We start from the raw sequence: 12247 nt of genomic DNA on the forward strand, positions 1-12247 counted from the left end.
CCCCGCCGCGTCCTTGAAGGTATTGATGCTCTGTCCATCTCCCTGCTAGCAGATTTCCTCCTGAGCTTTGTCTCCGACATGCTCTTTTTGGCTTGTGCTTTGCCTGCCGGCAAGAACATTCAACACCTCTCCCTGCTGCCAAGAAGATGACACAATCAGCTGTAGTTGTAACATCAAAGCCATTCTCTTACTACTTTTATTTTTGAGGGGAGGGGGGCGTCGAGGCTGGGGGGGGGGGGACATTCGGAGGGAGATTTAATGACCAGCAGGTGATTTCCAAGCCTGACAGCTTGCACAACAAGGCAAGTCATGTGATTGACAGACAGGCCAGAGTTGTATTGCTTGCTGCAGTACTGCACAGTGTGTGCTGTTAGGGTGAAATAACTGCTATGCTGTGTTTAGTAGATCTTTAAAGCCCATTTCCTTTCCGTCTCTTTTGGGCAGCTCTTAACGTAGCATTGAGACCTCGAGCGATACCTGTGTGCACCTGCACGCCGTGATCTTTCATGGCCAGGTTGCTCAGAATTAGCTGGAAATAAACGCTTGTTTTTTGGTTTTTTTTTTGAGAATAACCTTGGAGGATCCGATTTAAACATGGCCGATGGCGGTGCAACTCGGATCTTCCCAGTCAAAGTCCTGTCTCTTTCTTCTGCATTTTGGAGCCTGGTGGTTTATTCCATACTACCCATCCGTAGATTTTCCCTTTTACTGTAATAGGTATTTCCAGCTCCTTTTGGGCAGGGCAGCCAGAAATTCCACCTGATGGAAGAATTAGGGAAAATCCTTTTTCTGAAAAACCCAACGCATCACGAGGCATTAACCCATGAGGGAACAATGACCGATGACATCACAGCACCCTGTAGCCTGACTGGGATTTCACCTGAGACAGCTGGAACAAATAACGAAAACAGGAAAGAGGAGTTCATTTTTCTATTAAAAGCAAAAAGCAAAAACAAAACTCCAACAAAATCATATTTTTCCTAAACTGGGAAATTCCTTAAGGGTAGCAACACCTTCCCTGATATGCACTAATTAACAAAGGACATACTTTTCCTTTAATATGCACACCGCTGTGTATTGCTACCTACATGGCCAACTTCCAAAACTCAGGAGCCACAAAGAGGCCTGGGTTTCAGGGTCTCCACAGTAAACATGCACGAGATAGATCTATCTCATGCCAGACAGACCAGAGTTGGGCCCGATCTATCTCGTGCACGTTTACTGTGGAGACCCTGAAACCCAGGTCCTCTTTGTGGCTCCTGAGGACCAGAGTGTCCACCCCCACCTTCGCAGTGCGCGCCCTGCTTTGTGTTCCTGGGGGGGGGGGGGGGGGGGGGAGGAAAGTAGCTGATTTGTGCAAACTTTCCTGACTTAAATCTGGCGCCAGCCAGCACAGAAACACACTCTTGAAACCCGGCTCTGAAACACAACATTCGCTTCAGCACTTACTAAATCTTTCTCCTGCCTCAGACTTTCCAGTTTCCACCTGCAATAAATTCTGTTTTTAACTTCTCCATTTAGGCTGAGAAGCCACGGAGAGCATTAGGTAATTTTTATATATTATTTACCTTTCTGGTGTATAAATTAGATCTTTAGGGGGGACAGCCAGAATTAAAAATGTATTGGCCCTCTCTGGAAAGGTTACTCAGACTGCTGAGAACAAACAAATGTTTCTTCTTATTTATTTATTTGTTTTCTCTGCGACATTAGAAAAATGTTTTGGTGATCCCTATCAGCCGTAGCCCTTTGAGCAGACGGCTTTTCTGCTCCCCCCCCCCCCCCCCAATTCCTCCTGCAGAAAACTCTATCATCTCATCCAGATTAACAAAATAAACAGGCCTGCCTGGAGAGCGGAGATGGATTCCAGGTGACGGCAGCCTCGCTGCTTTTGCCAAGAATTTGCACTCCCCCCATCCATGGGAGATGATCGAGATGCTTCGCTCGGGCCCTGGTTTTATCGTTTTTGGCTCCGGGCCTGGGAAAGTGAGGGGGCTCCGAACGGCTTTGGGAGGGGTGTGGGTCACATTGCTGGGCCCCCTACACGCAGACCCGCACGCGCTCCTGTCCCCCGCCCCCTAAAGAGTGTACATCCAATAAAACATCTGACAATGTTATAAGTATTCAAAGTGGTAGCAGCAAGCAAGCAGTTTGTAGGGAAAAATCTGTCGTAACCTACTCTCAAAATAGGCAATGTCCTGACACCCACAGGGAAATTGTAAGGACACAGTGCGGACTCTGAGCTGGAGGAGAGGGAACTCTTTTGTACACCAGATCAAATGAAGCCCAGCAGTTTGCTACGAGTGTGTCGCCTGGGGCTGGGAGATATCTGCAGGGCTTGGGATGCTCTTCAGCCTCTTGCCTTTCTGGTCCCGTGAGTCCCCCCCTTTTCTCATGCTCTGCTCCTCTCTTATTTTCTCGGTTTCCTCCTTCCTTGTTCTTGTCTGTTTTGAATGTGCTCCTTCCTCTTTCTATGTCTGCCCCCTCCTTCGGCAGTGTATTTTTAATTCCTTCTCTTTCCTACGTTTTCTCCCGCCGCCGCCTCCTCTTTTCTCCTGTAACCTCTCCCCATCTCCATCGTTCTCATGGTCACTCTTTCTTTCTTCTCTCTCCCTTCCAGCTGCGTTCTCTGCCCTTTGCTATCTCCTGCTTTTCGGGACCATTGGCGGGCAGCTCGTGCCTCCGCACTGCCCGCATGTCTTCCCCCCCCCCCCCCAGCCCGTCACCTCCCATCCCCAGGCTGATGCCGGCTGGGCCGCTGTCGGCCAGCCTGAGGAGCCCACATGCGCATTCAGGGGCAAGCGGGAGAAGAAGGAAGGGGGGGGCCAGCTTGCCCGGCTGTCTTGTCTCTTCAGTGTCTGCTTGGCGTGGGGGCCCACCCTCTCCTCCACCTTTCTGTAGTGCCCCTTCCTCGGTCTGGCCACTTCATCCTGTGCTCTCCCTTCCTCATTTCCTCTCTTTCCCACCTTTCTCGTGTGCCCTCTCCCTTCTGACCTACCCCCTGGACTCTTTCCCTTTCTCTTCTCCCCCTTCCTCTGGCGCTCCCTTCTCTACCATGCTTGAACTTGCACTGTTCTCTCCCCTGCCTTCGTGCACCCGCCCTCCACTTCCCCTCGCTGTCTCCCTGCCTCCTGGAAACGGCCGCTCTTTGGGGAAGGGATGCTGAGCGTCCCTGGCCAGCGCTTCCATTCCACAGCGTGCGTCTCTTCCAGGGAAGGGGAGGATGTGAGGCGGCTCGGGGAGCGGAGGGTGAAGAGACTTGCTGGCCAGCCTTCCCTTCTGCGGTACAAATTCATTAGCAAAGCAAGTCTACAGCTACAGCTGGATACATCCAGCACCAATTCACCTTAGCATTGGTGACCTGGAGCCATCGGGCAGCCCCACCAAACTCAAGCACCCCTTTGTGAAGGAAGAGTTGGGCACTGAAATTCAGCCGGGTTGTCTTTCTAGGTGGGTTTGCACAAGGCTTTCACTGCTAGAATGGGGCCCACCACCCGTTTAACCTCATCGTGCTCCTCTAGAAGCTTCAGGGCCTTCAGCCTCTTGCTGCAGAATGAAACCTCGAGGCCCCCCTCGCATGAGCGACTTTTTGTTAGGCTGAGAGAGAGAGGCCCAACGCCTCCAGCGTTCGGTTTAAGTAGGCAAGCTATTGGCGCCCCTGTGGGACCTCCAGCTGCAAATTTTGGAAGCTTTAATAGTAAAAACTGGAAAGCGATTTATAAATGTAAGTAAATAAATAAATAAATAACCTTGTAGATAAAGCTGGACCTTTATAGTGGGCCATGCCCATACGTACCTGAATGTAGTCCACCTGGAAGGGTCTGAAAGGAGGAATCCAAAGTAAATAAATAAATGGAAACAGTGTGTGTAGCTAGCATTTTGCAAGGAGCCTCAAACTAGAAGAGCACTTAAGAAAAGCTTTCTGCTAGCGGGGCCAGTGTCTGCTAATGCCCTTACTGGCACTACTGTTTCCTCCATTGGCCTGAAATTAGATTTTAGTTTTATTTTTATTGTTCTCAGTTTATTGGTGTGTGTGTGTGTGTGTGTGTGTATATATAATAACCTTGGAGGTTGCACACTACACTAATCCATTGAGAAGTAAAACACCATGAACTCACCTTTGGCTTTGGATAAATATTTTGATTTGATTTTCAGTGATGTGTATAGTCGGGCATTGTCTGAAAACATGACCCTGGGTTATGTTGGCACACACCAGGTGGGTAAGGGGACCTGGCTCCAGCCCCCAGCCCTCTCCCCACTGAAACAGCTTTTTTTTTTTTTTTGGAACCTGGCAGGGGAAAACAAGGAGAATGGGGGAGGGGAGCAAGAGCGGTCCCACCCCTCCTCCCAGGCTTCATTCTGCATGCATCAATAAAGATACTAGTGACAAATTTAGCTCTCTTTCTGCAGACCTAACCAACCCAGTCCTTCAGCTTCTGCTGCTTAAGCCAAGTAGCACCTGCAGGTGTTTTTCTCCACGTTAATAGAAAATAAGCCATTATCATTCTTGCTAATTAATGACATGTCTTAACAGTGCCATGGGTCACCGAGCTCCTGAATTAAATACAAGTGCATTGTATCTACGTAAGGCTGGCGTGGTCTAGTGGTGAGAGCACTGAACTGCAAGCGAGAAGAATTCCTGGCCCACGAGTCTCCACTGGCAAATTATTTCCCTGTTCCTTAGTGTACGCAGCTCTCATTGGATGATGATAACATTAATACTGTTCCTCTCTCTTCTCTAGTAGAAAAGAGACACTGTTCTACATTGCAGGCCACCAGACAAATGCTGTCAGCCATCCACCCATCTATATTTCTAAAATACTGAAGTCCAAAATCTGTTAAAATACTAATTAATTGAAAGGCAAGATATAAATGCAAAGAATTATTTTTATAAAATTAAGTTGTTGACTGTACATATAGTCAAATGGCCCTGCCAGAACAATTTTTCCTAATCATCAACTCAATGCATTTTGAGTCTTTTTTTTTTTTTTTTTTAAACTAAGTCAAAGTCATGAAACTCATGAACATGCATGAATGTTGGCATCTTTCAAGGTTTATTAGACTAGTACCCTCAATCCAAAACTGCCCATCTGCAGTCACATAAGTTGCAGGAACATTGTTGACCTTCCCTCAAGCTTTAACTGGGATCAGTCATGTCTTATGAAAATTATCGTTCCCGTAGACAGAGGGACCTATTAAATCCCTGCTGTAGCACTTTCACCCTTGGTTCAAAGAGTATTCAAAATTAGGACCAAGTGACACCCAGAAACTAAAGGCTGAGTTTACTTTCTCCATTTAGCAAGAGCTTTAGTGGATCATTTTTGCCACGTGCAGAGTGGGCATCTGGCCACACCACAAATCCACCAACACAATGAGGCACAGTTTGAAAATGCTGACAAAGATTGCATGGTTAGAACTGAAAAGGAGGTGGGTGTGTGTGTGTGGGGGGGTCCTTGGCCTGGCTGTGCATGGGCATATGTCTGCCTTCACAGAAACCATTACAGCTGGACCAAGCATGGAAGTCAAGGAGTGATGGTGCCCGAGACGAAACATCCTCTCATCCCAGAAGCAGTCCCTACCAATGCATGAAGGAGTATTAGTGGGACACAGGGCAGGAAGCTTGCTTTGCTGCCGTGCGTGGCATTATCAAGCTTGTGGACCAAATGGTTTCTGGCACCTTCACAAATCCCATAAATTAACCTGTGAAAGCTCGTTTTTAATAATAATAATGAGGTCTATTGAACATAGATGTGATGGCTTTAAAATAAAAACATGAGATTAAATTACATTAGCAGTTAGCCATTAATGGGGCAATGTTGAAATGAAGCGAGGGTCTGCAAGCTCATTTTGGAAGGGAAACTCCATGCATGGTTTCCCTTTGGAAATCCCAGTGGCCGCACACAGCAGCTTTGAAGCAGGTACTAATGTACCCATGGAAAGTATACGCATGCCTTTCAAAATGAAATTGTTGTGCAGGCTTGCCCTGAACCTGTCCCTTTTTTGCTAGCGGGAGTGCTCTTATCCACAGAGGGTGGGGTGTTTTCCCAAGTAAAAAGCTTTGAAAATTGCCCGCCCTACTCTCAACCCCCTGATTACAACAGACAAGGACCACAAGGCCATCGAATTTGCCAATTATTTTCTTGTTTAAGGTTTACTAACTTTCTGTTCTTTTTTTTTTTTGTTGTTGTTGTTGTAGCTTCCCCGACGGCAGCCAGTCGAACATGGCCATCGCTTCAGACAACGTCCAGTCCTTCTGCCTCCTTTCCAGCAATGCACCACATGGCCACCTCCCAGTCCTTTCCACAGTCTGCTTTCAGTGCGCTGCAGACCCCCGTTCCACACCCTGCGTTTCCAGTGCCTCTTCCTCAGCCTACAAATGTGACAAGCAGCAACAGCCTGCAGAACCCGCTCCTCCCTGGCCTGCTGAGTCCTCCGGGAAGCCAGCATAACCCGCTGCACCACGTGCTTCTGAATGGGATGGTGCCCCGGACTGCGAATAATGCTGCGCCTCCTATGACATCAAACACACAACCTACCACGGAATGGTCTACCACCACCCCCCTGTTTTCTTTGGCCAATGTCTTTTCCTTGGCAATGAGCATGGCACAGACCCTTCTGCCACCCCCATCCGCAGTCACCTCACAGCCCCAAGGAATCCCAGCAGGCAGTCATATGTACCCACAACAAATACCAACATATGGTCAACCTCAACCAATGTATCAGAGTAATTATCCTCCACCTCCAGTTGGCATAAAAGGTGACATGCCTATTCAAGGCCATACTCAATATAATTATCTGCCTGACTCCAGTACTGTGCCAGAGAACGTTCTACAAAATTCTCCCATTTCACCTTTCACCAGTCACGGTGTCAATCTCACCCAGCCATTTAATGGTACCCAAGGAAACGCACCAAGTGTAAATATTTCAGCAGCTGTGGGTACTACAGGGTATTCCGTGCCTTCACCACAGCATCTTCTTGGGGCACCATCTTCGCCAACACCTCTCCGGAGGTCTCCTGTACCGGAGCAAAGCCCTGGAGGTGTGCTCAGCAACAAGGTTGTGCCCTTGCCTGCAGGGGCTCATACGGATGCCACCCAAACTGCATTGGGAGGGATGGAGAGAAACTCCGTAAGCAAATGTTTTATTTCCCCTTTAAGAATGAGACTGTAGCCTCAGGCTAGGCTTTTTCTCCTTGGGATGATGGATGCTTGCACTGCCCGTTAGGTGGAGGGTGTCTCGGTCGTCATGCAGTGGCAGCGTCTGAGGGTGTCGGAGGTGCTGCAGTTAGTGGTCGCCCCTTGGCCAAGTACCGCTGCTGCACTGGCTTGGCTAAATCAGGAGGGGGGATATAAAAATAGTAGGGGGATGCATGGAAAAGCAGGCTTCTTGTTTTCTTCTTCTTTCTGTTTGTTTCGTTTTTGCATCTTTTCGCTTGATTCATTTTTAGCATTGTGCTATTTTGTTTACGGTACCCCACCCTAAGAAAACAATTACGACACAAAACGAAATTTAGTTCTGCTTTGTGTTGTTTTGGATGGGAAACGAAATAAAACAAAATAGGAATTTTCATTGATGTTTCCATAGGATTCTAAAACCAGAGCACATCCCTAAACGTTTGGGAGGGAGCCTTTATTGAGCTGGAATCCCAAAAGGAGCAGGAAGGAACTGCTAGGCCAATGAAAAAGAATGAGATTACAAACGGGCTGTAAAGTTTGTGACTCGTCCGTTTAACAGTCAGTAAAAAAGTTTGACTTTTTTTTTAATGCTATGTCAGTACTGCACATGAATAAATTTGCTCACTTATAAAAAAAAAAAAAATAATAATAGGGACCAAGAATCGCTGGTATTATAGGTTGAATGATGGGTTGTATGTAGACCAAGTGGAAATCTATCAAACCAACATCAGGTGAGGGGATTCTTCATGCAGAGTGCTGAAATTATGGAATAGTTTGTCAAGAGAGAGGATCCAGACTACAAACACTAAAATATCTTCCCAAAAATGGCCACATCATTAAAGAAAGAGGGCATCAATGAATGCGACAGTGTGGCCAGACCCCGAGGCAAAGTGCTGACCCCGGGCTCTTAAGACAATGGCCATACTTGGGGTCGACATGGAATATTTTTTTTCACTCTTTCAGACTCGGTTTCAGAAGGGCAGGGATGGAGAGGGGTTTATTGCCCTTCCCAAGATTACCCCATAGAGAGAACTATCAGGCAAATTACACAGTCTATGGCAGAAAATAAAGACCAAAATGGCCCATTGCAGCATGGCCAGTTGAAATTCATGCACATATAGATTCCCACGCATAACCCAACACCAACTACCCCTCTCCCAGGGCTTTTGCCTGACCTCCGGCCCTTTCCCCACCACTGCTTTTCACATCTGTCCCAGGCACATTCAACATCAGTTAACAGTGATGACCTCTGTCACCTCTAGGAGTAGGCCATATCAGGCCTTGCCATCTTCAACTTTGCTTCCTGCAAAGGCAGTGCTTGAGCCAATGCCCAGGCCCTCCACCTCTGCCTTAATTCCAAGTTTTGTTATGATCTCCACAACCACCAAGGCTGGAGAGGCTGTTAAAATAAAACAAAAAAAAAGTTTAGGTTTTAACCATGGGTTGCATATGGGAACTTGTTCATACATTTACCCTTGGTGGACCTCCGGTCTTCTGCCTAAGCAACCAAGTGATTGCACTCAGACAGATGTAACATAGAAAAGGACCAAAAGTATCCATCCAATCTGCCCAGCAAGCCTATGGCAGAATCTGCTGCACTGTGCAGGTCATCCCTATACTTATCAGTTTCTCAGACTGTAAAAGTCAGGGCTCTTATTTATTGCTATCTGAGTCCAATCCCCTGTTATCTCTTGCCGTTGAAGCAGAGAGCAATAATGGAGTTGCATTAACACTATGAAGGCTTTTGGGTAAGGGTAGTAACCGCTGCACAGCAAGTTACCCCCATTTCTTCATTCCCCTCCCCCTTGCCTTTAGGGATCCAGAGTGTTTCTCCCAAGCCCCTTTGAATTCTTTCACCGTTTTTGTCTTCACCATCTCCTCCGGAAGGGCATTGCAGGCATCCACCAACCTCTCTGTGAAGAAATGGTGAGCCAATTGTGGTCTCAGAACTGGAAGAAATGTGAAACGCTTAACTGATGATATCACAAAAAGAAAGAGCAGCCAGGGAGACATACAGACATCTAAGAGCAGGGAAACACATCCCATGGCATTGATACCCACAATAAGATGGACTCTCTAAACCAGTCCCAAACTCTGTGCCCCAAGCTGTCTTGGAGAGGGATAGATCTTGATCATAATTTTTCAAATAGAAGCCTTGATCCTATTGTACGTATACCATGTGCCGACAGAAAGCTGGAAATTGCCATCCTAATGATGTATAGCTTTTCTGTAATGGGGCAGATGGGCCTGCTGGTATTGTTCTATAAAAGTATGTAGAGATTTCATTGCAAGACCCTAGCGATGCCTGGCACGTAAATGCTAAAGGAGCATCTGCCAAACTCCATCCACCTCCACATACACAATTGTCCCCTTGGAATTATTAAAATATTTTCCCATGCAGTCACTAATTAAAAGGGGGAAAAAAAAAAAGAAATATATATATATATGACTCCATAAACCGCACATATAAAATGTCCTTTTTAGCCTTGCTTCTGTCACCCAAGAGTTAGCTGTGAGGGAGAAAGAATTGTCTTTCTAGCTCTTGCGCTCTCATTTCTGGAGAAGCAGCAGGAAGTTTTCCAGTAATGGCTTCAGCCGTGGGGAGAGCCCTGTGTCACTTACCTCTTTGCTGCACAAAGGGGCCGTGGAAATCTGACAGCAGCCTTCTTATCAACCTGGCGAATCTACAGCCTGGCAGAATGAATCAGCACAAGGGATGGGTTTTAATCTGTACCCCATCCTCCACAGAGGACAGAGGGCGCCTTTAAACCAGAAATAAAGCAGATAAAGGCCAAGATGATCCTACCTGTAAACCAAAGCTTTCTGTGCTATGCCGCAGAGGAACTTTAATCTGAGGGATACTTGTATATCATTGGGGCTGAGATGAATATGCCATTAATTATGCTGTAGGAGCTGAGACACTGACATTACGATAAAAATCTGCTGGGCTGCACCTTTGGTTTTCTGGTTTTACAAGCGTGTTGACGACGGTACTACATGCACTTGCTTAAAAAAAATAATGGAATATTGGTGGGATGGGGTTTTTTTTTTTTGTCTCCTTATGGTACAGTCTGCCATTGCCAAAAGTGACTCCCAGCAAATTGGTCCTGACACGCCAGTTGCCAGCTCGATGCCTGCAAGTCCGCCGGCGCCCAATGATGGTAAGCTCGCCAGAACATAAACCAGGAATGATTCCGAGTGAAGATTTGCCTGCAAAGTTTTATCTGTGCAAAGCAATGTTGAATTTATTTAGCACTCTCAATTCAGATAAGACTGCTGCAGGCTTAAGGATCTTCATTTTCAGTGAGTAGTTTTATTTCCCCTGGGAATTTCAATGTTATAACAAAATACTCGGTGAAAAAAAATGACTTTGTCATAACAAACAGGAGAAAAATCAAATGGAAGTCATTTTTCCACAGATTTGTTTTGTTCTTGTTGTGTAGCCCTGAAATTCCCATGAAAAATAAAATAAAAACTGAAAACAAAGGTCCCTGAGCATGCTTTACAATCAAAGTACATGAGAATCCTACATAAAAAGAGCCATACTGGGTCAGACCAAAGATTCATCAAATCCAGCATCCTGTCTCCAAGAGTGGCCAATCCAGATCCCAAGTACCTGGCAGGATCCCAAAAAATAGACCCAATCATTCTTGCTCATAACCGGCGATAAGCAGGAGCTTTCCCAAGTCTATATGGCTAATGGTAGTGTATAGACGTTTCCTCTAGGAACGTGTCCAATCCTTTTTTAAAACCAGCTATTATGCTTTCAACACATCCTTTGGCAACAAAGGCCACAGCTTAATTGTGTGCTGTCTAAAACAATAGTTTCTGTGATTTGTTTTAAATGTGCTACTTATTAGCTTCATGGAATGTCACCTAGTCCTAGTGCTATTTTTTCATGGAGTGTCACCTAGTCCTAGTGCTATTTGAAAGCATAAATAGCTATTCCATGTTGTTCACCTATTCCACTCCACTTGTGATTTTATAAACCTTTCTCCTACTCCCTCTCTGTTGTCTCTTCTTGAGACTAGAGAACCATAACCTGTTTAGCTTCACTGCACAGGGGAGTCCTTCCATCCCCTTCAACATTTTGGTTGCCATTCTCTGTACCCTGTCTAATTCTATGTCTTTACTGACATGAAAGCAACCAGAACTGCACACAATACTATGTCCGTAACCTGCACAGACTGAAAATGTTTTGGGTTTTTTTTAAGAGAGATATAGGATATTTCAGGTGACATATTCTGGGTGTGTGCAGTATGATAGATGTGGCATACAAGAGTATTTACTGTGGTCATTTTACAGCAATGTTCTCTGCTCCTGCTGTTTTCACAGAGGATAAACCTAAAGTGGTAGGGCGATTCCAGGTCACACTGTCCAAAGAGCCTGTCAAAAACCTTCCAGACATCTCGATACCAAGCCCGAACGAAAGCAGTAGCCAAGCCTGCTGCACACCCGGGCAAGTGACACTGCCGCCACCACCACCTCAAGAAGCCAGAACGGCTGATGCCGGGGACCCAGCGTCGATCCTGGGCTCCTTTGATGCGTCTTCTTCTGACTCCGATGATGTGAGCACAGATCAGGATACCGAACTCTGTAGCTGCTCCAATGCCGAGGTCCCTGTCCGGGGTACGGCCGACAGCCTTGAAGGCCAAGCAGAGATTAGCATGGGCCTCGCCACTGGGGGAGCGATGGTTACTCCCTCCCAAGACAGCCGGCTGGCGGACGGGGATGAGCCGGGGCGCAGGTGTTCCAGCGATGAGAATACGGAAAGCCCTCAGCAGATATCGATGGTCCCAATATGGATGAATTACCCACGGAGCACCTCGTACTTTAGCAGCGACGACGACACAGAGAGCGAGGATGACGATATTTTTGAGGAACTGGAGAACCTCAGGCAGAAGTAAGTCCTCTTCTGGCGGGATCTTGCAAATTTGGCAAACCTGCCAGCATTTGTCTCTCTCCCAGTAAAGACCCGAAAGAATCCCGTTGGCAGGGACAGGGCCTCTAGCCCAGATTCGGGAGGAAAACCTGCTGCTTTTGCCAATTATTACTAGGGACGTGCCTGAGAGCTG

At 46.8% G+C, this 12247-nt stretch overlaps 1 protein-coding gene across 1 annotated transcript in view; it reads left to right on the forward strand.

Annotated features, from left to right (window-relative positions):
- WNK4 (WNK lysine deficient protein kinase 4) overlaps window positions 1–12247 on the forward strand; it is a 185154-nt gene that overhangs the window by 167589 nt on the left and 5318 nt on the right. The window contains exons 16-18 of the mRNA XM_029572443.1: window positions 6194–7125; window positions 10243–10333; window positions 11508–12075. Coding sequence (XP_029428303.1) covers window positions 6194–7125; window positions 10243–10333; window positions 11508–12075 — 1591 coding nt within the window. The remainder of the gene's footprint in view (window positions 1–6193; window positions 7126–10242; window positions 10334–11507; window positions 12076–12247) is intronic.

Source organism: Rhinatrema bivittatum, chromosome 12, assembly GCF_901001135.1.
Source record: "Rhinatrema bivittatum chromosome 12, aRhiBiv1.1, whole genome shotgun sequence".
Lineage (NCBI taxonomy): Eukaryota > Metazoa > Chordata > Amphibia > Gymnophiona > Rhinatrematidae > Rhinatrema > Rhinatrema bivittatum.